Here is a 27,576-nt window from a genome sequence, read left to right on the forward strand (position 1 = left end):
CCAACAGGAATGATTCAAACCATCACATCTTAATGTTCAATGGGTTCAATTACCATTGCTGAATCCCACACTATCACAATTCTGGGGATCCCATTGACCAGAAACCAAATTAGATGAGTTACATAAATACTGTGGCTATAATAGCAGGTCAGAGACTAGGAATCCTACTGCAATTAACACAGTTCCTGACTCCCCTCGGCCTATCCACCATCTACAAGACACAAATCAGGAGTGTGATGGAATACTCCCCACTTTTCTGGATGAACGTAGCTCCAACAACACTCCAGAAGCTTAATTCCATCCAGGATAAAGCTGACCACTTGACTGGGACTCTATCCACTACCTTCACCATTCATTGTATTCACGAGTGTCACACAGTAGCAGCAATATGTACCATTTCTATAATGTAGACTCCTCAGACAGCACCTAACAAACCTATGATTTCTGCCAAAGAGAAGATAAAGAACAGCAGATGCATGGGAACATTGCCATCTGCAAGTTCCCATCAAAGCCACTCACCTTCCTGATTTTAAAATGTACTGCTATGCCTTCAGTGTCACTGGATCAAAGCTCCTCCCTAACAGCACTGCCGCTGACAGCCACGATATGCACTGCAGTAGTTCAACAGGCAACTCTCCAGTGCCTTCTCAAAGCTCATAAGTTCATAAGATATAGGAGTAGATTTAGGCCATTCAGCCCATTCAATCATGGCTGATATGCTCCTCACCCATATTTTCATGCCATATCCGTGGGCGGCACGGTGGCACAGTGGTTAGCACTGCTGCCTCACAGTGCCAGAGACCCAGGTTCAACTCCTGCCTCAGGCGAGTGATTGTGTGGAGTTTGCACGTTCTCCTCGTGTCTGCGTGGGTTTCCTCCGGGTGCTCCGGTTTTCTCCCACAGTCCAAAGATGTGCAAGTCAGGTGAATTGGCCATGCTAAATTGCCCGTAGTGTTAGGTAAGGGGTAAATGTAGGGGTTGCGCTTCGGCGGGTCGGTGTGGACTTGTTGGGCCGAAGGGCCTGTTTCCACACTGTAATGTAATCTAATCTGTAATGTAATGTAATCTAATCTAATCCCTTCAATCCATTACCAACTAAAAATCTGTCTAACTCCTCCTTAAATTTACTCACTGTCCCCGCATCCATCGCATTTTGGGGTAGCGAATTCCAGATTCAAAACCCTTTGGGAGAAGTAATTTCTCCTCAACTCTGTTTTAAAATTGCTACACCTTATCCTGAGATTGTGACCTCTCATCCTAGAATGCTCCACAATGGGAAGCATTTGCTCCACTTCTATTTTATCCACACATCTTATCTTCTTCAATATCTCAATTTGATCTGCCCTCATTCTTCTAAATTCCAGAGAGTTGAACTGGCCTGAACTGTTCAATCTCTCTTCACATAACAAACCCCTCATCCTTGGGATCAATCTAGTCAATCTCCTCTGAACTGCCTCCAATGCCACTGCATATTTCCTCAAACAAGGGGTCCAAACTTGTACACATTCCTCCAGGCGCGGTCTCATCTATACCTTGTATGGTTGCAACATTACTTCCTTACCTTAATATTCTATTCCTGTAGCTATAAAAGCCAACATTTCATTCCCTTTCTTTATTATCTGCTGTATGTGCATGCTAGTTTTCTGTGACTCACGAATGAGGACAACCAGATCCCTCTGCATCGGAGCACCCCAAAGTCTATCTCCATTAACATAACAGGTCGCTTTCCCATTTTTCCAACCAAAATGCATAAGCTCATACTTATCCACATTAAACTCATCTGCCACATTTTGGCCACTCTCCTAACCTATTTATACCAATTTGTAAGATTCTTATTTCCATCCTGCCTATTACCATCCTGCAATTTACCATCTTGCCTCTTTTTCTGTCATCATCAAATTTGGCTATAGAGCCTTCTATCCAAGTCCAAGGACAATTAGAGATGGGCAATAAATGCTGGCTCAGCCAGCAACATCCACATCCCATAAATATATAGGCCAATTTTACTAATGAAGGAATGAAATTAGCAAGTGAACTGGAAATGGTTACCTGAAGGTACATCCATGCCAGAGTTGTGGGAGGTATCCAAAGGGGAGATTCAAGTGGCTCAGAGGTAATTTGTTCTCAAAAGTGAAAAATGTGCAACAGCCAAATGTGGAGACACCTAGCTATCAAGGAGCTTACAAAGTAAGATAAGCCAAAAATAAAGCTTATGCCCAATACTAAGAATTCTGCTATAGAAAGCCTACAGGATTATAGGAAGTGAATGGATACAAAGGAATTTAGGAAAGCAAAGAGAGGGTGTGAAACAATATTGGCAAAATAAATCACAGCGAACTCAAAATGTTAGGAGCAAAAGGATAACGAAAGAAAGAGTAAGGTCCACAAAAAGACCAAAAATATAACATGCGTAGATGTGGAAAATGTTTGTATAGTTGTAAATAAATAATTTACATCTATTTTCACAATAGAGGTGGCCAATGCAGAATATTGTGGCTCTGAAGGAGGAGTGTGAATTATTGGATGTGATAACTGCGAGGGTAGAGAAAGTATTAGCGGTTTTACATTTAGAAAATCCCTTGGACTTATCACTTTTTCTGGCATCCTAACAAGATGCTATTTTGACCCCATGCAATCTTTAACTTCTTTTTGTTAGCCACAGCGGATTCACGTTTCTCATTAGTCGTTTGTATCCTAAGGAAATCTTTATAAGTTGTAGAGACTGTCGCACTTCTTTATATTACTGGCCACTGCCTGTCAGCCACTAAATGTTTTGGACAAATTATTAAATCCACTTAGGCAAGTGTAATTTTGGAAAAATGTATTTTATAGAATTATTACCACATCTAAAAAGATAGAGTTAAGAAATAGAAATTCAGTAAAAAAAACTTACTTGAAAACTCTTCGTTTGAAAATTTCCAGTGACAGATGTGTAGATTTCACTAAAGCATCTAGCAATTGATGGCTAAAATATGCATAAAGTTCCTTAATATCCTGGAAAACACAAATAGGTAAAGAAGATAAAAACAATTTTAAAAATAAATAACTAGTTCCTGATTATCAATTCACTACATTGTCATTGACTAATATTAATATATTAATAGAATTTTGCAGTCTCAAAAGGGAACATTCAAACCCTTGCACATATCTTACTCTGAGAATAATTCATTTGTGCTTTCACCCTCTATCCATTACACATTATGAATTTTGAGTTTGGATATTTACAGGAAATGAGTATTTCCAGGAGAGCTGGAGCTTGCTAAATTCAATAGCCAAATGCTATTAGGATATTTTAACTCTATTCCTCACACAACAGCTGACCAGATATAAAGACAAAGACAGGCTATCCAGCGGAAAAATCTGAGGTAAAAGGCCACAGCCAGAGACAGCTGAAGAATATCCTCAACACTCAGAAAAGGTCAGTTGCAGAAGATACACAACTCGGAGATGCAAGGAGGATCTGTCTGGTTGGCAGATTAAAGAGAGTATTACAGATATGAAGACAGAAAAGGAATATGTGAATAGGAGTATGCCATCAGGTTATCAAGTTTGCTCTACTGCTCAATTAAATCATGGTTCATTGCCTCCCTCAACAACACTTAGACCAAAACCCCTGGATGTCGAGGACAATTCAGGACTGGATAAAGAAGAAGAGCCGGGCTTTTGGCAAGTCTAAAGGGAGCAATTCAACTGTGGCCCTAAAAGAATACAGGAAGTGCAGGATGGAACTTAAGAAAGCAATTAGAAGAGCAAAAAGGGACATGAAAAAGGACTTGTGAATATGATTAGGGAGATTTCCTAAGGCATTTTATAAATACATTAAAAGGAAGAGGTTAACCAGGGAAAGATTTGGGCCCATCGGGACCAAAGGGGAATCCTGCGTGTGAAGCTGCAGGATATTGGAAAGATGTCGAATGAATACTTCTATTCTGTCTTCACTGTAGAAAAGGAGAATGTAGATTTGGAATTCAGGAAAAGGGACCAAGAGGAACTTGCACACTTTGACATAGGAAATGGGGAGATATTGGAGGCTCTGCCAACCTTAAAAACAGGCAAATTCCCTGGCCTGGATGAATTCCAAAGAACAAAGAACAAAGAAGATTTACAACTCAGGAACAGGCCCGTCAGCCCTCCAAGCCTGAGCCGATCCAAATCCACTATCTAAACCTATCACCCAATTCCTAAGCATCTGTGTCCCTCTGTCCAGACACACCTTAAATGAATCTACCGTGCCTGCCTCTACTATGTCTGCTGGCAACACATTCCAGGCACCTATCACCCTCTGTGTAAAGTACTTGCCGCATATATCCTCCTCAAACTTTTCACCTCTCACCTTGAACGCGTGACTTCTCGTTATTGAATCCCTCACCCTGGGAGAAAGCTCATCTCTATTTACTCTGTCTATACCCTTCATGATGTTGTAGATCTCAATCAGATCCCCACCAATCTCCTTTTTCATAATGAAAACAATCCTAACCTACTCAACTTCTCCTCATAGATAGCACCTTCCATACCAGACACAATCCTCGGAAACCTTCTCTGCACCCTCTCCAAAGCATCCACATCCTTTAGATAATGTGGTGACCAGAACTGTACACAGTATTCTAAATGCGGCCGAACCAAATTCTTGCACAATTTTAACATGACATGCCAGCTCTTATACTCAATACCCCATCCGATGAAGGCAAGCATACCATATGCTATTTTGACCACTCTATCCACCTGTGCAGCCACCTTCAGGGTACAATGGACCTGAGCTCCCAGATCTCTCTGCTCACCAAAGGATCTAAACTCCCAGATCTCTCTGCTTATTTCATCCCAGGCTGCTGTGGGAGGTGAGGCAGGAAATTGCAGGGGCTCTGACACAAATTTTTAATTCCTCTGTGGCCATGGGGGAAATGCCAGAGGACTGAAGGATGGCTAACGTGGTTCCAATTTATAAGAGGAGTGGTAGAAAAGAAGCAGGAAATTACCGATCAGTAGGTCTCACGTCATTTGTAGTGAAACTATTGGAGAAAATTCTGAAGAAACAAATTAATAGCCATTTGAAAAGTAATGGGTTAATTAGGGATAGTCAGCATGGTTTTGTCAGAAGGAAGTCATGCCTAACAATTTTTTAATAATATTTTGAAAATGTAATCAAACGTGTTAATGAGTCAAGTTCAGTTGATACCATTTACATGGATTTTAGCAAAATGTTTGACAAGGTCCCCCACCAATGATTGAGAAGGTTAAAGCACATGGAATTCAGGGAAACTTGGCAAGCCGAATCAGAAACTTGTTTAGTAATGGGTCAAAAAAGGTAGTATTAGAAGTTTGTTTGAGTGACTGGAGGCTGGCGTCCAGCAGTGTGCCACAAGCATCAGTACTGGGACACTTATTGTTTGTTATATACATAAATTATATGGATGAAAATGTAAGGAGAGGGAATGTGAAGCAAATTTTCAGATGACACCAAGATTGGTGGAGTGATTAATAGCAAAGAAGATGGTTACAGGAAGAGGTAAATGGGTTGATCAAATGTGCAGACCGCGGCAGATGATATTTAACTCTGATAAGTGCAAGGTTTGCACAAAGTGCACTTTGGAAGAATAAACAAAATTAGGGAGTATTTATTTAATGGCGGGATACTGGGTAGCTTAAAGAAACAGAAGGATTTTGGGTTAATTATTCACAGATCCTTGAAGTTAGCAGAGCATGTGATTAGGATAGTTAAGAAAGCATATTGGTCATTTGCTTTCATCAGTCGTGGCATACAGTAAAAGAGTAACGTTGGTAATATCAGAGTAGTACAGAGCACTGGTCAGGCCACTGCTGGAGTACTGTGTACAGTTCTGGTCACCTCACTATGGGAAGGATGTGAGAGCTCCAGAAAGGGTACAGCGAACATTTACCAGAATGTTGCCTGGGATGGAAAATTTTGAGCTTTAAGGGGAGACTAGATAGACTTGGATTATTTCTTCTCAAGCAAAGAAGACTGAAGGGGGACATGTTTGAGGTGTATAAGATATGAGGGGTATAGACAGGGTATTAGTGAGTTTTGAGAAGATTTGTAGCTCAGGTTGAGATTCTGGATGTAGGTTTGATTAGATTAGATTACTTACAGTGTGGAAACAGGCCCTTCGGCTGGAAGGTTCATCTTCAGCCTGGCTTCGTTTGGAGGCTCATTGAAGATGTTACCTAGCATGGTGATGAAACATCTGAAAATGAACCTTCCAGCTTAGCGAGCAAAACTACATCCAGACAGGGTGATTAGAGAGTGGCTTGGTTGAGGAGACAATTATGAGAGGCCATAGTCTTAGTGTAAGAGGCAGGAGATTCAGAAGGAATTTGGGGGAAAAAACTTTTTGACTCAGCAGGAGATGGGAATCTGGAATGAACTTGCTGAAAAGGTACTGGAGGTTGGAAACTTTACAAATTTTAAAAAATATGTGGATGAGCACTTCAAATATTATTATATTCAAGGATATGGGACAAGTGAGAAAATTGGGATCAATGCATATTTCGTGATAGCTATGTTGGTGCAGACTTGATAAGCCAAAGGGCCTTTTCTGTGCTGTATGAATCTATAAATCTAGAACATAAGATATAGGACTAGAATTAGGCCATTCAGCCCATCATGTCTGCTCTGCCATTTGATCATGGCTGATAATGTTTCTTCACCCTATTCTCCTGCCATCTTCCTGAAACCCTTGATTCACTTACAAATAAAACCATCATTCATGCTAGTCAGACTCCAGAAACCTATAAATTTCTATCTTATCCATGTTCTGTTATTGATTTTTTATAGATTAAAGGGAATTCTAAAAATCACTACCTTCTTAAAGAAATTCCTCCATATCTCAATCTTAAATGCCGACACCTTAATCTGAGGTTCTGTTCCAGGTTATAGACTGAACAACCAAGGCAAAAATTCTACCTGTATCCACCCCGTTATGCTCTGTCAGAATTTTACAAGCTTTGTTGAGATCACATTTCATTGTTTGAAACCCGAGAGAATATAGGTCCAAAAAAAGTTTCAAAATGAACTCTTGAATAATAAGAATGTGATAAATAGATAGTTGGCTAACAATAATAATCATAATCTTCAAAAATTCTGAAAGGCTTTTCAAACATGATTACTTTTTCATAAATCCATGTAGACACCGCCCAATTGTGTCATTATTTCCTGAGTGTTCAATTATCACATACTTTATGATAATTTCTAATATTTTCCCAACTGTCTTCAAACTATTTAGCTGGTAGATTTCCATTTTCCATCTCCCTCCCTTTTTAAAGATTGAGGTTAGATTTGCAACTTTGCAGACTTCAGGATGATTTCCAGAAACTATAGATATTGAAAGATCACCATCAATGCGCCCATTATTTCAATAGCCACCTCTTTTAATATTCCATGATGGATCTGATCATCTGGTTGAGGGGATTTGTCGAACTTCAGCCCAGTTAATTTTTACAATACTACCTAATCACTGATGTTAAGTTAGTTTAATGCTTCCATTTCACAAGTCCATTGGTTGTCTTATATTTCTGTGAGATTTTCTGTATGTTTTTCCTTGAAGACAGATGCAAAGTGATGGTTTGATTGTTCTATCATTCCCTGTTCTCCAGTATAATCTCTTGTGTTTCCACCAGTAATGGACTACATTAGTCCTAGTTATTTTATCATGTTTGCATAGCTATTAAAGCTTTCACAATCTGCCTTAAAGGTTATTGCAAGTGTAGCAACCCAGGCTAGACCCATTACTCCACAGATCACATCATCAAATAAAAATATTTTTTCCAGCCAACAAGGTGACCAATGAAATACCTTATCTTAATCAAATTTTAAGCTGCAAGATCTGAAAACCAAGTTTCTTAAAAAACACAATTATGGATATCTATCAATAACAAATCAATAATTGGCAAATGCACAGCCAGTAAAATGAAAGTATAAATGCTTATGCCTTTAAATATCCAAAAACATACATAAAAACACATACACACACTCAAGGAAAATGACAAAATTAAATAGATTTTTCTTGGTTTTCTGAGAAAGAAAGACATTTTAAGCAATTAAGTTATTCTTGAAGACTAATGAAATATCTTTAGCACACATGGTTAAGGAAAATCCCAAAGCCTTTTATTCGTATATAAGGAGCAAAAGGGTAACTAGAGAAAGGGTTGGCCCACCTCAAGGACAAAGGAGGAAAGCTATGCGTGGAGTCAGAGTAATTTAGGTGAGATTCTTAATGATTACTTTGCATCAGTATTCACTGAAGAGAGAGACATGATGGATGTTGAGGTTAGGGATAGAAGTTCAATTACTCTAGGTCAAGTCAGCTTAAAGAGGGACGAAGTGTTGGGTATTCTAAAGGCATTAAGGTGGACAACTCCCCAGGTCCAGACGGGATCTATCCCAGGTTAATGAGGGAAGCGAGAGAGGAAATATTTGGAGCCTTAACAGGAATTTGTGAGTTCTCTGTAACTCGTATTTTAACAGATTATGCGGCGAGGTGAGTTTTTCTGGGTGGTTGGTTTAATTAACAGAAGGGTTCACTGCTGTGTCATAATACAACCATAATAAACATGACATGTTTTGTAAAGTTTACCAGTAGTCAAGCCAATTATTTGCTGGAGACTGGAAAGTGTCAGAGTTTGAATATACAGTCTGTTTGTATGGAAAAAGAGTATAAGCAAACCTGTATCAGAATTATAGTTAGCCAGCTCAGAAGATCATTATGTATGAAGTTGGGGTACTGTCCCTTTAAGAGAGCTGGTCTGGTGACTCACAAGGCATGAATCCAGGGGTTCAGTCTAAAGCCAGCTATGGAGATGTGAGCAACCAAAATAAAATGTTTGTGTTCGCAGTTTACCTGTGCCTCCCTTGTGCTTAATTCTTGGTTCACAGTGAATTACAAACTTAACAGCCAACTGATGAGTGACTGAAGGTTTGGACACCTGTTCCAGTCTGATCTTTGTTAAATCTGCAGAATCCAGTTTACTTCTGATTGGAAGCATTGTATGGGTAAGATTTTTGCAATATTTTGTATTGTATTTTGTTTTAATAATGAACAGTAGGTATATTCCATTGTTTGCTCTGCCTTGGGTTATGATATCCAGAGCAAACCCAACAGACCAGGAAATGTGGGAATAAAAGTCTACATAGGATACAATAATCTTTTATAAACCAGTCAGTCCATTTAAAAAGCTTTTTCTACCTTTTCAAGCTCCTCATATTTTTTAATCTGTTGGCTATCATCTTTAATTTTGCTGGGAATCCTGAAAGGTGCATTTTCTTCTTGAGGGACTTCTGTAAATACAACTCGTCGACGCTCTATATTCAAGCATACAGGACAAAACATGAGATAAATTTCAACTAACATGATTATTGTTCAAACTCATTCCACACTGTCAAAAAAATCCATCTCTCGACATTTTTAAAAACCAGTTTTAGTTCATTTAATATGTTTAGTAAAATTAGAAAGCTGGAGATTTCCCATGATGAAACGCATGTATAAATACAATATAGATTTTTTAGCAAAATTCAAGTCCATGGGATTAAAAGGGCAATGATAACATGGATGAAGATTTTGCTGAAAAACATAAAACTGAAAATTAGTGGTGAAAGATGGTGTTTTTCAAACTACAAACGTGCTATCCTGTTATACTTTACACTGTGATGTCCACCAGAGGTTAGTATAATGACTAAAGGTAGACTTGTCATAGTCTTACGAGACCATAAGGCTGCTTACCCGTTAGAGATAAATGATTACCGGTGGTTAAAGGAAAAGTTTGGGAAGGAGAGATGTGTCCTGCACGATAACCTCAGCTGATGTGGAAATAGCACAAATGTTGTTAGCACTACTCTGCATTGTAAAACAGCTAGTCGAAAGTGAGGACTGCAGTTGCTAGAGATTAGAGTCGAGTGTGGTGCTGGAAAAGCACAGCAGGTCAGGCAGCATCTGAGGAAAATCGATGTTTCAGACAAAAGCCCTTCATCAGGAATGGTTTTTGCCCGAAATGTTGATTTTTCTGCTCCTTGGATGCTGCCTGACCTGCTGTGCTTTACAAGCACCACAGCTACCCAGCCAAATGAGCTAACTAAGCCTTGGATAAAATCTACTTCACCTGTTAATCTATATTAGTCACATAGATTTAGGTATAGTGAACATAATTTCAAAGTTTGAAGATAACACAAAAATCAGAAATGTAACAAACAAGGAGGATTGTAAGAGAGTTCAGGAGGACAAAAACAGTCTGGTGAAACAGGCAAATACATGGCAGGTAAACTTAACATAGAACATAGAACATAGATGAATATAGCACAGTACAGGCCCTTTGGCACTCGATGTTGCGCCGATCCAAGCCCACCTAACCTACACTAGCCCACTATCCTCCATATGCCTATCCAATGCCCGCTTAAATGCCCATAAAGAGGGAGAGTCCACCACTGCTACTGGCAGGGCATTCCATGAGCTCACGACTCGCTGAGTAAAGAACCTACCCCTAACATCTGTCCTATACCGGTTATCCAAATACCGGAATCCCTCCCTCCTCCACCATCCCTGTAGCCACGCATTTAACTGTTCTCTCTCCCTATTCCTCGACTCTCTATCACGTGGCACGGGTAACAAACCAGAGACAACAACTCTGTTCGTTCTAACTCTGAGCTTCCAACCTAGCTCCCTGAAAGCCTGCCTAACATCCTCAGCCCTCCTCCTACCTATGTCATTGGTGCCAATGTGGACCACGACTTCGGGCTGCTCCCCCTCCCCCTCCCCCTTAAGGACCCAGAAAACACGATCAGAGACATCACGTACCCTTGCACCTGGGAGGCAACATACCAAAACGTGAATCTCTCTCGCCCCCACAAAACTGCTTATCTGTGCCCTGAACTATCGAGTCCCCAATTACTATTGCTCTGCTCTTCTCCACCCTTCCCTTCTGAGCAACGGGGACAGGCTCCGTGCCAGAGGCCTGAACCCCATTGCTTACCCCTGGTAAGTCGTCGTCCCCACAAGTATCCAAAATGGTATATTTGTTCTTGAGGGGAACGGCCGCAAGGGGTCCCTGCACTAGCTGCTTCCTCCCAGTCCCCCTCACTGTCACCCATCTGTCTGCAAAGTTCTGGGAGATGTGAAATTATATGTTTTAGTTAAGAAAGACAAGCAGAGGCAATACAAACTGAATAATATAGTTTTACATACGTTGTCTACCACCATCTCCTCGAAGGCAATTAGAGATGAATAATAATTGCTGGTCTAACTAGCATTATCCTGCTCCTCAGATGCTGCCTGATCTGCTGTGCTTTTCCAGCACCACTGTAATCTTGACTCTAATCTGCAGCATCTGCAATACCCACTTCTGTCTAGCATTATCCATATCCCATAAATAAATAAAAGCAAAAGAGCCAGTTAATTAACTTATCCAAAGACAATGAATCTAATACCTCCCTTGAATGCCCATTCAACAACATCCTAAGTGTTTTCTTTGACCTGAAAACTAACTGGACCAATTATACAAGTATGGTGAATACAGAAGGAGATCAGGAAGTGTGAATTATACAGCAAGTATTCAATTGCTAATTAACTAAATTCTGTCCATCATCAACAAACCAAAGGATCAGGAACATGATGAAATATTCTCTAATTTCAACCCAATTCCAGCTGGGTGTCAATTCTGAAAGCTTTGCCTTGCTCACTTTCTGTAAAATTTGCGACCTCACTTCTTCCACACCCCAGGAAGTTCTTAGTGATGAATAGAACCATTATTACCTATTTAAACCATGCAAATTTAACACTTGAAATAAAAAAAGAATGGACAGGTAGATGACATGAACAAGCCATCACTATACAGCAACACAGGATCAAAACTGAAAAAAGACAAGCACTCCAAGAAAACCTATCAACACTCACCCAAAACAATGATACAGACAACACAGAGACATGGATAAAGAACCTCTCAGACAGACCACTCACAGACTCAGAGAAATCCATCCTGGTATGTGGACTAAATTTTAACTACAAAGATGCCAGAAGAACTGACTTCCTGCAGCACAAGAGGCCACACTAAAAAGCAAGGACTGGATGAAGAAACACAACAGTCTATCAGACAGGTGATAGTCTAAGCGGAAAAGAAAACAGGAGCACACTCGCCACAGAGGAAAGGAAAGCAGTGGAGAAACTCAAAGGGACAAGAACATAGTGATACTACCAGTGGACAAAGGGAGGATGACAGTAAAATCAGCAGAAACCAGTGCGTAGAGAATGCAAACAAACTAGTCAGCGATACATGTCTCTGCTGACCAGATCTGCGGGAAGTGCATCCAACTCCAGCTCCTTGAAAACCAAGTTAGGGACCTGGAGGTGGAGCTGGATGAACTGCGGGTCATCTGGGAGGCTGAGGGAGAAATTGAGAGGATATACAAGGAGGTGGTCACTCCTCAGATGCAGGATAAGAACAGCTGAGTTACAGTCAGGGGGAGGAAAGGGAACCAACAGATAAAGCAGGGATCCCCTGTAGCTGTTCCCCTCGCAATAAGTATACCATTTTAGATACTGCTGGTGGGGATGTCCTACCAGGGAAAAGCCATAGTTGTCAGGTCTCTGGCACTGAGCCTGGCACTGAGGCTCAGAAGGGAAGCAGGAGAATATAAAAGCACTAGTGGTAGGGGACTCAATAGTTAGACGGATTGACAAGAGATTTTGTGGTCAGGAACGAGACTCCCAGAAGGTATGTTGCCTCCCCGGTGCCAGAATCCCGGATGTCGCCGATTGGGTTTACAGGATTCTGAAGGGGGAGGGTGAGCAGCCAGAAATCGTGGTACATATTGGCACCAATGATATAGCCAGGAAAGGGATTGACAATCTGAAAAGTGACTACAGAGAGTTAGGTTGGAAGCTGAAGAGCAGGACAAGTAGAGTAGTGTTCTCAGGTTTGTTATCGGAGCCGCGAGATAGTGAGGTGAGGAACAGGCAGCAAGTGCAGCTTAACACATGGCTGCACAGCTGGTGCAGGAGGGAGGGCTTCAGATACCTAGACCATTGGGATGCCTTATGGGGAAAGTGGGACCTGTACATGAAGGATGGGTTGCACCTGAATTGTAGGAGCACAAATGTCCTGGATGGAAGACTCGTTCATATGGTTTGGGAGAGTTTAAACTAGCTTGGTGGGGGGAGGGGGGGGAGGAAACCAGAGCTACATATCTGAGAGGAGGGTCGTTAGATATGGAAAGTGAAAGGATGTAGTGAATCTATCGGGAAGGTTATTCATGTGATGGATCAAAGGGATTGGTTAAAGTGTGTCTGCTTTAATGCAAGGAGTGTCAGAAATAAGAGTGATGAACTCACAGCATGGATCAGTACTTGGGACTATGATGTTGTGGCCATAACAGATACTTGGGTTTCACAGGGGCAGGAATGGTTGCTAGATGTTCCAGGGTTTAGAACTTTTAAAAAGAACAAGGGGGATGGAAAAAGAGGTGTAGCATTGCTAATCAGAGAGTGCATCACAGCTACAGAAACAAAGGTTGTTGAGGAAGGTTTGTCCACTGAGTCAGTATGGGCGGAAGTTAAGAACAGCAAGGGAGCAACCACCTCATTGGGGGTTTTCTACAGACCCCCTAATAGCAGTAGAGAGATTGAAGAACTCACAGGCTAGCAGATTTTGGAAAAATTCAGATGTAGCAGGGTTGGTGTTATGGGTGACTTCAACTTTCCCAATATTGACTGGAACCTCCTAAGTGCAGATGGTTTGGATGGAGCTGTTTTTGTCAGGTGTGTTCAGGAGGGTTTCCTTACTCAGTATGTAGACAGACCGACAAGGGGAGAGGCCATTTTGGATTTGGTGCTCTGCAATGAGCCAGGACAGGTGTCAGATCTTGCGGTGACAGTGACAACAACTGCCTCACATTTACCATACATTTGGAGAGGGAAAGGAGCAGTTACGAAGGGAAGGTATTTAATTGAGGAAAAGGAAATTATGATGCTATCAGGAGTTGGGAAGTACAGACTGGGAGCAATTGTTCCACAGAAAGGGCATAACAGACATGTGGAGACTGTTTAAGGAGCAGGCTTGCTAGAAAGGAGCTCAGAAATGGACTGAGGAGAGCCAGGAGGGGGCACAAAAAAGGCTTTAGATTAGATTAGATTACATTACAGTGTGGAAACAGGCCCTTCGGCCCAACAAGTCCACACCAACCCGCCAAAGCGCAACCCACCCATACCCCTACATTTATCCCTTACAGGCAATTTATATGGCCAATTCACCTGACCTGCACATCTTTGGACTGTGGGAGGAAACCGGAGGAAACCCACGCAGACACGGGGAGAACGTACAAACTCCACACAGTCAGTCGTCTGAGGCGGGAATTGAACCCGGGTCTCTGGCGCTGTGAGGCAGCAGTGCTAATCACTGGGCCACCGTGCCGCCCACTTGGCAGGAAGGATCATGGAGAACCCAAAGGCATTTTACTCAAACGTGAGGAATAAGAGAATGATCAGAGAGAAGCGAGGGCCAGTCAAGGATAGCGTGGGGAACTTGTGATTGGTGTCTGAGCAGATAGGGGAAGCCCTAAATGAGTTTTTTTGCTTCAGTTTTCATGAAGGAAAGGGACCTTGTTGTGAATGAGAACTTTGAGGAGCTGGGATACAGGCTTGAACAGATCAAGATTGATGAAGTTGATGTGCTGGAAATTTTGGCAAACATTTAAGATTGAGAAGTCCCCAGGGCCAGACCAGACTTATCCTAGGTTGCTCCAGTAAGCAAGAAAGGAGGTTGCTAAGCCACTGGCAGAGATCTTTGCTTCCTCACTCTCCACGGGAGTTGCACTGGAGAATTGGAAGGAGGCAAATGTTGTTCCCCTTTTCAAGAAGGGGAATAAGGAAATCCCAAGCAATTACAGACCAGTCAGTCTAACGTCTGTGGTCAGCAAGGATTTGCAAAGAATTCTGAGGGATAGGATTTATGACTATTTGGAAAAAGCATAGCGTGATTAAAGGCAGTCAGCATGGCTTTGTGAGGGAGGTACTGCCTCTCAAATTTTATTGAGTTCTTTGAAGAGGTGATGAGACAGGTTGACGAAGGTCGAGCAGTGGATGTGGTGTATATGGACTTCAGCAAGGTATTTGATAAGGTTCCCCATGGCAGGCTCATTCATAAGGTCAGGAAGTGTGTGGGATACCGGGAGATTTGGCTGTCTGGATTCAGAATTGGTTGGCTGACAGAAGGCAGACAGTGGTTGTAGATGGAAAGTATTCAGACTGGAGGTCAGTGGTGAGTGGTGTCCCGCAGGGCTCTGTTCTTGGGCCTCTGCTCTTTGTTGTTTTTATAAATGACTTGGATGAGGAGGTTGAAGGGTGGTTGCCAATGACACAAAGGTTGGAGGTGCCATTGATAGTATCAAGGGCCATTGCAGGCTACAGCGTGACATAGACAGGATGGAAAGCTGGGCTGAGAAATGGCAGATGCAGTTCAACCTGGATAAATGCAAAGTGATTTTGGATGGTTGAACTCAAATGCTAATATAGGATTAAAGACAGGATTTTTGGCAGTGCGGAGGAACAGAGGGATCATGGTGTGCAAGTACATAGATCCCTCAAAGTTGCCACCCAAGTGGATAGGGTTGTTAAGAAAACAAATGGTGTTTTGGCTTTTATTAACAGGGGTATTGAGTTTAAGAGCCGCGAGGTCTTGCTGCAACTCTACAAGTCCCTGGTGAGACCAGGAGGTACGGGATACCAGGAGATTTGGCTGTCTGGATTCAGAATTGGTTGGCTGACAGAAGGCAGAGAGTGGTTGTAGATAGAAAGTAGTCTGACTGGAGGTCAGTGGTGAGTGGTGTCCTGCAGGGTTCTGTTCTTTCCAGCACATCAACTTCATCAATCTTGATCTGTTCAAGCCTGTATTGTGTCCAGTTCTGGTCGCCCTACTATAGGCAAGATACAGAGGCTTTGGAGAGGGTGCAAAGAAGGTTTACCAGGATGCTGTCTGGACTGGAGGGCTTGCCTTATGAAGAAAGGTTGAATAAGCTCAGACTTTTCTCTCTGGAGAGAAGGAGGAAGAGAGGAGACCTGATTGAGGTGTACAAAATAATGAGAGGAATAGATAGAGTCAATAGCCGGAGACTTTTCCCCAGGGCAGAATTGATTGGTATGAGAAGTCATAGTTTTGAAGATATTAGGAGGAAGGCATAAAAGAGACATCAGAGGTAGGTTCTTTACGCAGAGAGTTGTGAATGCATGGAATGCATTGACAGCTGTGGTGGTGGAAGCAAAGTCATTGGGGATATTTAAGCAACTGCTGGATTTGCACATGGATAGCAGTGAGTTCTGGAGTGCATAGGTTAAGTTACTATATTTTACATTAGGATTAAATCTCGGCACAACATAATGGGCCTAAGGGCCTGTTCTATGCTGTACTTCTCTATGTTCCATGCGGAGATCGATGATGGACCATATCTAAAGGAACACCATGTATAAAGACCTGGACAAAGGGAGAAAAAGTACATTCAATGCTACCCTCACCCTGATGGCCACCTTTGTGTGTGGCTGCATCAAGCTGTGCATGGAGCCCCAGTACACAACCACCAAGTGTCACTGTATACTGAAGTTTTGATTAGGTTAGACTCCCTACAGTGTGGAAACAGGCCCTTCGGCCCAACAAGTCCACACCGACCCTCTGAAGAGTAACCCACCCGGACCCATTTCACTCTGACTAATGCACCTAACACTATGGGCAACTTAAATAGCCAATTCACCTGATTGCACATCTTTGGACTGTGGGAGGAAACCGGAGCACCCGGAGGAAACCCGCGCAGACACGGGGAGAATGTGCAAACTCCACACAGACAGTTGCCCAAGGCTAGAATCGAACCTGGGTCCATAGTGCTGTGAGGCAACAGTGCTAACCACTGAGCCACCGTGCCACCCCAACAGGGTGTCCCCGGGGTTGCAAAGGATGGGCCTGGCCTCACTGCTGTGGAGCACTCCAAGTAGTTGGACCATTCCATATTACGTCCTTTGTGGAGAAATTGGTGAAGAAAAAAAACACTTTGACCACAAGTCCATCAGGAAGTGGTCAGCATGTAGTGTCCTTGAGACCCTTCGGGAAAAGGAGAGGGTTGATCCTGTCGAGTGGATCCCTGAGCAAACTGTCAAAACCATTTGGCAGAACTTTCCAACAAGCACCAAGACATAGTGGTGAGAAGGGCTCTGCCTATGAGATTCCTTATGCATGCCTGGACTGTCTGCACCACTGCACGCTGCTCTCGACTATCATACTGGAATGTGCCTATGCAATAGAAGTCTGGAGAAGAATGCAGTTGTGTATATTGAGGCTCATCCCAAGCAGATCTGTGACGTAGGACTCCGTGCACTACGGTCTGTTCCCCGGGACACGCACAGAGACGAACATCAACTGCGCCTGGAGGATTGTCAACTAGTGAAAGATGCTCTTTGGTCTGCCCAAAACCTGCTGGTCTTCCAGTTGAAGGAGTTGACCCTGAGCGCTTTAGGGAACATCTCCGAGACACCCGCACCAATCAACTAAACCGCCCCGTGGCCCAACATTTCAACTCCCCCTCACATTCTGCTGAGGACATGGAGGTCCTGGGCCTCCTTCACCGCCGCTCCCTCACCACCAGACGCCTGGAGGAAGAACGCCTCATCTTCCGCCTCGGAACACTTCAACAGCTTCCTCATTTCCCCTTCCCCCACCTCATCCTAAGTTTCAAACTTCCAGCCCGCACTGTCCCCTTGACCTGTCCGGACTTGTCCAACCTGTGTAGCTCCTTTTCCACCTATCCACTCCACCCTCTTCCCCCCTGACCTATCTCCTTCATCTCCTCCCCCACTCACCTATTGTACTCTATGCTACTTTCTCCCCACCCCCACCCTCCTCTAGCTTATCTCTCCACACTTCAGGCTCTCTGCCTTTATTCCTGATGAAGGGCTTTTTCCCGAAACGTCGATGCTGCCTGAATTGCTGTGCTCTTCCAGCACCACTGATCCAGAATCTGGTTTCCAGCATCTGCAGTCATTGTTTTTACCTACCTGACTGAACATTGCAGACTGGCACATTCCATGGTTCAGGACTACGTGCTGAGGGACACACTAAAGCTTGGGGCAGCTGCCATCAAAGTGCAGTGGTGAAAGTCCACCGTGTAAAGTCCTTCTGCTCAAGAATAACAGGAGTCCATTCAGTAATGGGCCCTGCTGACAACTCAGCTAAAGGCCAAGAGGTTGACTGTCAATATAGACAATGGCTAATATCAAAGACTTAATTTGTTCTCTGTAAGTAAAGACCGTATAGATCTGAATGGCTTCATTAACTGTACATGTACAAAGATTTATTTCTATGAATAAGGTATATTTAGGCAATAAGACAATTCTGGGAGAAGTCAGCCCAGACCCACGACTGCTCAGTACAGTGAGGAAGAACCCGGTGTCAAAGAACGTTTAGCCCCCAATGTCACATCACTGTAGTCTTTCCATACTTCCCTTCTCCTCTAACCAAAAAAGAGAGAGATTGAGATAGAATATTAGGAAGTTTGTTGTTGCCCGGAGGGTATTTGGTCTGTTTGTAAAGATTGCATTGTAATTTAAGTAACCAATTAGTGCTGCTGGTTAGTATATGTGCAGCCTTAGGTGAATACTGGGTTTCAGTGAGTAAGGCAAGGAAGGTAAGATTCCTTTATCTTTCTTAATGTAAAGGGGCAGAGGAGGCAATTATGGCAGTGGTGTGTTCCTCCTACCTGATTTGGGAGATCAGGGAGCAGTCTAGTGTCCCTGACAAGAATGTCTGCAGGAAATGTGACTGGCTGCAGCTCCTCACAGACCACATTGTTCGATTGGAGTGGCAATTGGACACACTGAGGAGCATACAGGGTCAGAAGACACATGACACCAGGTTATTGTCCAAAAGGTTTATTTGTCATCACAAGCTTTCAGAGTGCTGCTCCATCGTCAGGTGAAGTGTGATCGACACTAGTTACAGGGAGGTGGTCAAACCATGGCTTCAGTCAGGTAGATTGGTGACTGCCAGGAGAGGCAGACAGGAGTCTCCTGTGGCTATTCTTCTCTCTGATAGGTACATCTCTGTGGCACCACAACTGGCTCTGCTGTTGAGCAGGATCGGGCAAGATCCAAGTGAACGATAGTGGTAGGCGACTCGCTAGTAAGGTGCACAGACAGTAAGGGCATTTCTGTGTCTGTGTTCAAGACTCCAGGATGGTATGTTGGTTTCCTGGTGCCAAGGTCAAGGACATCTCTGAGTGGTTGCATGAAATTCTTCAGGGGAGGATGAGCATCCAGAGATCATTGTGCAAATTAGTATCAACAACATAGATAGAAAGAGGGATGGGATCCTGTGGAGTGAGTACAGGGAGTTAGCAAAAAGGCTGAAAAGCAAGACGTCGAGGGTAGTAATCTCTGGGTTACTACCAGTGCTACGTGCTAGTGATACAAGGAATAGAATCACAGGAGTAATAAAAGCATGGCTAAGGAGCTGTTGCAGGGTTTCAAGTTCTTCGATCTTAGGGATCTTTCCTGGGGCAGGAGTGAACTGTCCAAGGGGGATGGGTTGCATCTAAACTGAAGGGGAACCAATATCCTTGCAGGGAGGTTTGCAAGTGCTACTTGGGAGGGTTGAAACTGGAGTGACAGAGAGCTGGGAACCAGAGCAGCAGGTTAGCAAGAGGAGGGATTGAGGGGAAGGTACATATTAGGGTCAGTAAACCATAAAGGAAGGACAGGCAGAGACAGATAAATTAACACCATGGTACAAATGGTTGAAGTGTGTTTATTTCAAGTATTATGGGTAAGGCAGATGAGCTTAGAGCCTGGCTCAGTACATGGCATTATGATGTTGTGGTCATTACAGAAACTTGGTTGAGAGAGGAATAGCACTGGCTGCTCAACGTTCCAGGTTTTCATTATTTTAGATGAGATAGAGAGGAAGGTAAAAGAGGTGGAGGAGTTGCATTACTAATCAGGAAGAATGTCAGAGAGGATGTACTGCAGAACTCATCCACAGAGGCAATATGGATAGAGCTCAAATATAAAATGGGTGCAATCACTCTGATAGGATTATACAGTAGGCCCCACAACAGCCAATAAGACATTGAGGAATAGATGTGTCGGCAGATTATGGAAAGACGCAATAAAAGCAGAATTGTCATAATGGGTGACTTTAACTTCCCCAATATTGACTGGGATTCCCTTTGAGCAAGAGGCTGAGACAGGGCAGAATTTGATAAATGCATCCAAGAGGGTTTATTGAAACAGTATGTGGATAGTCCAACTCGAGGAGGGGCCATACTGTACCTTGTACTGGCTGATGAGCCTGGCCAGGTGTCTGACCTGTCAGTGGGAGAGCATTTTGGAAACAGATCAAAACTCCTTAGGTTTTAAGATAGCTATGAATAAAGATAAGTCAGGACCTTATGGCAAAATACTAAATTGGGAGAGGGCAAAGTACATCAGTATTAGGCAGGAGCTAGGGAGTTGATTGGGAGGAGCTGTTTTCAGGCAAGTCCCATTTGATGTGCAGGAATTCTTTAAAGACCTGCTGATTAGAGTTCAGAACCGGCATGTTCCAGTAAGGAAGAAGGATGAGAATAGCAGGGTAAGGGACCCTTGTTTAATGAGGGAGGCTATGAATTTAGTCAGAAGGGAAAAAGAAGTCGATGTAAGGTTTAGGAAGCTAAAATCAGACAGGGCACATGAAGGATATAAAGAAAGCAGGAAAGAACTCAAGCAGAGAATTAGGACAGCCAGAAGGAGCCATGAAATGACCTTGGTAAGTCGTGTGGAAGAGAATCCAAAGGCATTCTATACATACATCAAAAACAAAAGGATAACTCGGGAGCAGGTAGACTCAAAGATAAAGATAAAAATAAAGGAGGGAACTTGTGCTTGGAGGCAGAGGATGTGGGTGAGATCCTAAATGAATACTTTGAGTCAATATTCATCGAGGAGAAGGATATGAAGAATAGTGAGATTTGTGTGGAGTATGCTTATATGCTACAGTATTTTGAGATCAAGAAAGAAGTGGTGTTGGGTCTCTTGAACAGCAAGAGAGGAAATTGTTGGGGCCTTCAGCAAGATATTCATATCCTCATGAGCCACCAGCACAGAAACGGACCCTTTGGTCCAACTCATTCATGCCGACCAGTTATCCTAACCTAATCAAGTCCAATTTACCAGCAGTTGGCCTATATCCCTCTAAACCCTTCCATTCATATACTATCCAGATGCCTTTCAGATGCTGTAATTGGAGAAAGTGAGGACTGCAGATGCTGGAGATCAGAGCTGAAAATGTGTTGCTGGAAAAGCGCAGCAGGTCAGGCAGCATCCAAGGAGCAGGAGAATCGACGTTTCGGGCATGAGCCCTTCTTCAGGAATGCTCAGGTTTCCTGAAGAAGGGCTCATGCCCGAAACGTCGATTCTCCTGCTCCTTGGATGCTGCCTGACCTGCTGCGCTTTTCCAGCAACACACTTTCAGATGCTGTAATTGTACCAGTCTCCGCTACTTCCTCTGGCAGCTCATTCCATACACGCACCACCCTCCATGTCAATAGGTTTCCCCTTAGGTCCCTTTTATACTTTACCCGCTAACCGTGTACCTATGTCGTCTAGTTCTGAACTCCCCCACCCCAGAGAAAAGACTTTGCCTATTTATCCTATCCATGCCCCTCATGATTTTATAAACCTCTAAGGTCATCCCTCAGCTCCAGGGAAAACAGGCTTGGCCTATTCAGCCTCTCCCTATAGCTCAAATCCTCCAACCCCGCAAATATCCCTGTAAATCTTCTGATTAGATTCCCAACAGTTTGGAAACAGGCAATTTGGCCCAACAAGTCCACACTGAAGAGGAACCCACCCAGACCCATTTCACTCTGACTAAAGCACCTCACACTATGGGCAATTTAGCATGAAAATGTGTTGCTGGAAAAGCGCAGCATGTCAGGCAGCATCAAAGGAGAAGGAGAATCGACGTTTCGGGCATAAGCCTTCCTGAAGAAGGGCTTATGCCCGAAACGTCGATTCTCCTTCTCCTTTGATGCTGCCTGACATGCTGCGCTTTTCCAGCAACACATTTTTAAGCTCTGATCCCCAGCAACTGCAGTCCTCACTTTCTCCTAGCGATTTAGCATGACCAATTCACCAGACCTGCACATCTTTGGGTTGAGGGAGGAAACTGGAGCACCCGGAGGAAACCCTCACAGACATGGGGATAATGTGCAAACTCCACACGGACAGTTGCCCGAGGTTGGAATTGAACCTGGGTCCCTGGTACTGTGAGGCAGCAGTGCTAACCACTGAGCCACAGTGCCACCTGAACCCTTTCAGGTTTATTACATCTTTCCGATAGGAAGGAGACCAGAATTGCACACAATATACCACAAGTGGCCTAACCAATGTCTTGTACAGCCGCAACATAACCTCCCAACTCCAATACTCAATGCTCTGACCAATAAAGGAAAGTATACCAAATGCCTTATCCACCTGAGACTCTACTTTCAAGGAACTATGAACCTGCACTCCAAAGTTTCTTTGTTCAGCAAAACTCTCCAGGACCTTACCATTAAGTGTATAAGTCCTGCTCTGATTTGCTTTAACAAAATGCAGCACCTCGCATTTATCTCAATGAAACTCCATCTGCCACTCTTCAGCCCATTCGCTCATCTGATCAAGATCCCATTGTACTCTGAGGTAACCTTCTTCGCTATCCACAGCACCTCCAATTTTGGTGTCATCTGCAAACCTACTAACTATACCTCCTATGTTCATATCCAAATCATTTATATAAATGACGAAAAGCAGTGGACTCATCGCCAATTCTTGTGGCACTCCACTGGTCACAGGCCTCCAGTCTGATAAGCAACTTTCTACCATTATCCTCTGTCTTCTAACTTCAAGGTAGTTCTGTATCCAAATGGCTAGTTCTCCTTGTATTCCATGAGATCTAACCTTGCTAACCAGTGTCCCATGAGGAACCTTGGTTGTTGGGGGGGGTGTCCAGGTTGGGATGCTCTTCAGAAAATTGGTGTTGACTTGAGGGGCCAAATGGCCTGCTTCCATACTGTAGAGATTTTCTGATACTTTATGCATTCCTTCTTTCTTAAATAGCATTGATACATTATTCTATTCTAATCTACTGGCACCCTTCCAGGATCTAAGCATTTTTGGAAGGTTAGAACCAATGCATCTACTTCAGTGCTGCTACTTCTTTTAAGTCCTACGATGTAAGCCATCTGGCCCTGGGCACTTGCCAGCTTTTAGGCCCAGTTTTGAACCCTTTTCTTAGTGATGGTGATTGTTTTAACTCCATCCCTCTCTATTACTTTTTGATTTTCAATGGATATTTTCTAAATCTTCTACCAGTGTACACAAAATAGCTTTCAAAGCCTCTGCCATTTCTTTGTTTATAATCATTAATTCTCCAGATAAACTCTCCAGAGGATAAACCCTAGCTTAATTTATTCTTTTTCTTTATAATTACTTTGGGCATGGATAACACACAAAAAAAGTCTGGAATTAAGAATCTACTGATCACCATGAAACCATGAAAGCTGATTGTCAGAAAAACACATCTGGTTCACTAAGGTCCATCAAGGAAGGATATTTGTTGTCCTGACTTGGTTTGGTCTACATGTGACTCCAGACGGACAACAATGTAGTTGACTCTCAACTGCCCTTTGGGCAATTAGGGATGGGTAATGACTGCTACTTTGCCAGTGATTCCTACATCCCCATGAATGAATACAAATAACTATTACTAGAGTCTTTGAATTAATACCAAAACAGAAATTTAGGGTCCAATGACCCTTCTTCAGAAATTGATCACTGGACCTGAAGCATGAACTCTGATTTCTCTCCACAGATATTGCCAGACCTGCTGAGATTTTCCAGCAATTTATGTTTTTTTTCTAATTTCCAGCATCTGAAGTTTTGTCAGGTTTTTTTTCCCTCGAGATTAATAGTCTAGCAACGATACCACTCGGCCATCACCTCTCCTCTTTCTTATTACAGTTTACTAACAATACTGCACCACCACCTTTCCATCCTTTCCAGTCTCTTCGAAAGGTCAAATATCCGTGAATGTCAATTCCCAGTTTTGATTTACTTTTGATCACGTTTCCGTAATGGCTGAAACATTATATTCATTTGCCTCAATTTGCACTGTTAGTTCATCACCCTTATGAAATTTATGCATGAACAGTTCTTGACATTACTACTGCTTCATTCAGAGTCAGTTACGAGAGTGTCAGCATCTCTGACAATTCCCTTTTTATTATTTTTTCAGGCCTTATTTTTCCCAGCACCCATGTCATGTGTGTGTAGGTGTAGGACACAGTGAAAAAACGAGTGCAGAAAACTTTATTCATCACCAGGGAGAAAGGAAGCACCCGGGTGGCCAGTGACAAACAGTGGAGACAGTGAGGTCTGCAGATGCTGGAGATCAGAGTTAAGAGTGTGTTGTCAGAAAAGCACAGCAGATCAGGCAGCATCCAAGGAGCTGGAGAATTGACGTTATAGGTGAAGGGCTCCACCCTGAAATGTTGATTTTCCTGCTTCTTGGTTACTGCCTAACCCGCTGTGCTTTTCCAGTAATCCAGTAAGTGATTGAAAAAGTGGAAGGGAAGTTAGGGATTAAATCAAAATAGAATCAGAGGGGGAAATAAAACACTCCACACTCCGTGGTGCCCACCTCTCCCTGAAAACCTTGAGGGTATTGCTAGACATTGCGTGCTCCTTCTCCAGGGACAGACGGGCCCAAACGTAGTCACAGAACAGGGGCAGGCAATTGGCCATGATGACCCCCTCCACGGCCTGCTGCCTGGACCTGTTTTGGCCAGTTTGGCCAGGCCCAGGAGCAGACCCATGAGAAGGTCTTCAGACCTATCCTCCCCCCCCCCTCTGCACTGGGTGCCCAAAGAACAGGACCATGGGGGTGAAGTACAACCAAAAACATAAAAGAAGGTTCTTGAGGAAAGCAAAAAGGGAGTGCAGATGCTCACACTCCACATATCCATGGTCCACAGGCTCCACAGCACCACAGAACAAGCAGTTGAGCTGGGAGTCCATGAACCACCACAATCTGCAGTTCCAAGGGACTGCTGGGTGGAACATCCTCCACCCCAGATCCCTGAGAGAAAAGGGGAGGACTCCTGCATAGAGAGCACTCCACTGGGGATCTCCACCACCTGTTGGCAAATAGGCATACCAAAACATGTCCAGGCAGTGGATAAGGGAGAGCTGAAGCGGAGCAGGCTGAAGGCCTGGAGTAGTGTGGAGTGACTGAGAAACAGAGTGGAGCCGGCTGAAGGCCTGCAGCAGTGTAGAGTGACTGAGAAACAGAGTGGAGCAGGCAGAAGGCCTGCAGCAGTGTGGAGTGGCTGAGAGCCAGAGCAAGCAGGATGATGGCTTGGAGCATTATGGAGTGGCTGAGAGCCAGAGTGGAGCAGGCTGAAAGTGGAGTGGAATGGGCTGAAGGCCTGGGGCAGTGTGAAATGGCTGAGAACCAGAATGAGCAGGCTGATGGCCTGAAGCAATGTGGAGTGGAGTAGATTGAAGGCCTGGAGCAGTGTGGGGTGGCTGAGAGCCAGAGTGGAGCGGGCTAAAGGCCTGGAGTAGTATGGGGTGGCTGAGAGCCAGAGTGGAGTGGAGTGGGCTGAAGGCCTGGAGCAGTGTGGAGTGGCTGAGAGCCGGAGCAAAGAGGACCGAATGCTTGGAGCAGTGTGGGGTGGCTGAGAGCCAGAGTGGAGTGGAGTGGGCTGAAGGCCTGGAGCAGTGTGGGGTGGCTGAGAGCCAGAGTGGAGTGGAGTGGGCTGAAGGCCTGGAGCAGTGTGGAGTGGCTGAGAGCCGGAGCAAAGAGGACCGAACGCTTGGAGCAATGTGGGGTGGCTGAGAGCCAGAGTGGAGTGGAGTAGGCTGAAGGCCTGGAGCAGTGTGGGGTGGCTGAGAGCCAGAGTGGAGTGGAGTGGGCTGAAGGCCTGGAGCAGTGTGGAGTGGCTGAGAGCCGGAGTAAAGAGGACTGAACGCTTGGAGCAGTGTGGGGTGGCTGAGAGCCAGAGTGGAGTGGAGTGGGCTGAAGGCCTGGAGCAGTGTGGGGTGGCTGAGAGCCAGAGTGGAGTGGAGTGGGCTGAAGGCCTGGAGCAGTGTGGAGTGGCTGAGAGCCGGAGCAAAGAGGACCGAACGCTTGGAGCAGTGTGGAGAGGCTGAGAGCTGGAGTGGAACGGGCCGAAAGCCTGGAGCAGTGTGGAGTGGCTGAGAGCTGGAGTGGAGTGGGCCGAAAGCCTGCAGCAATGTGGAGTGGCTGAGAAGCTGAGTGAAGTGGAGTGGGCTGAAGGCCTGCAGCAGTGTGGAGTGGCTGAGATCCAGCGTGGAGTGGAGTGGGCTGAAGACCTGGAGCAGTGTGGAGTGGCTGAGAGCTGGAGTGGAGCAAGCTGAAGGCCTGCAGCAGTGTGGAGTGGCTGAGATCCACGTGGAGTGGAGTGGGCTGAAAGCCTGGAGCAGTGTGGAGTGGCTGAGAGATGGACCGAAGCAGGTTGAAGGCCTGGAGCAGTGTGGAGTGGCTGAGAAGCTGAGTGGAGCGGAGCGGCCCGAAAGCCTGGAGCAGTCTCGAGTGGCTGAGGACCAGAGTGGAGCACCCTGAAGACCTGGAGCAGAGCGGAGTGGGCCGAAAGCCTGGAGCAATGTGGAGTGGCTGAGAAGCTGAGTGGAGCGTAGCGGACCAAAAGCCTGGAAGCCTGGAGCAGTGTTGAGTGGCTGAAAACATGGAATGGAGCAAGAATGGTTTTTGGACTGGGGTCCAGCACCGGCTGTCAGCGGCTCGTGAGGCTGGTCAAACGACATGTGGAAGCCCCTGTTCTGATCAACTGTAATGTAATACTGATCTGTAATCTGTTTATCAGATTGTAATGCTTACCCTTTTAACTATGTCTTATTTCTAACTAATACTATGAATCACTATAAGGTAATGCAATATTTTTTCTTTTTTGTGTGTTTAACATTTCTACCTAGGTACTTTATATGTACAATGGCACCATATGAGGTGACATTGTAAACTTTTCACTGTACTCCTGTAGTTCTATACCTGAGTACACATGATAATACAATCTAATTCTAAATTCCAATTCCAAATACTTCTGGTTTTAATACTCTAATATCATAGGTTATAAGTGCCTTTGAAATGGCATTTTCCTTACCAGGTTCAACATCAGATTTTACGACGTCTTTAACTGTTTCAGAGATTTGAATAAATATATCCACCAATTTGTTTACGGTGTTTTCAATATATCCAGCTTTTGGAACTAATATTTCTGCCCAATCTTTGCAGCTAATCTGTAGAACACAATGTACGACAAAACATGACACCATAAACAGAAATATTAATGATAGATTCATAAAACTGTTATGCATGGAAGTAGGCCATCCACCCCATCATACGTACACTGATTCCACAAATTAACTCATGGCTTAGTGCCATTCCCTTGCCTTTTATTCATAACCCTGAATGTTTTATTGCACTTATCGCCACGACTTTTGCAGCCAGTCCATTCAAGACTACTCACTGTGCAACTTTTCTGTCCTC

At 44.1% G+C, this 27,576-nt stretch overlaps 1 protein-coding gene across 1 annotated transcript in view; it reads right to left on the bottom strand.

Annotated features, from left to right (window-relative positions):
* The window catches only part of LOC122540182 (dynein axonemal heavy chain 8-like), a 1,370,012-nt gene that overhangs the window by 917,382 nt on the left and 425,054 nt on the right, over nucleotides 1-27,576 (bottom strand). Inside the window, exons 22-24 of the mRNA XM_087976825.1 lie at nucleotides 27,191-27,326; nucleotides 9,198-9,313; nucleotides 2,894-2,994 (exon numbers count right to left, since the gene is read on the bottom strand). Of these exons, the coding sequence (XP_087832951.1) occupies nucleotides 2,894-2,994; nucleotides 9,198-9,313; nucleotides 27,191-27,326 (353 nt within the window). The remainder of the gene's footprint in view (nucleotides 1-2,893; nucleotides 2,995-9,197; nucleotides 9,314-27,190; nucleotides 27,327-27,576) is intronic.

The sequence above is a fragment of the Chiloscyllium plagiosum genome, unplaced genomic scaffold, assembly GCF_037043375.1.
Source record: "Chiloscyllium plagiosum isolate Xiang-an unplaced genomic scaffold, Cpla_swu_hap1 HiC_scaffold_3, whole genome shotgun sequence".
NCBI classification, from domain to species: Eukaryota; Metazoa; Chordata; class Chondrichthyes; order Orectolobiformes; family Hemiscylliidae; genus Chiloscyllium; species Chiloscyllium plagiosum.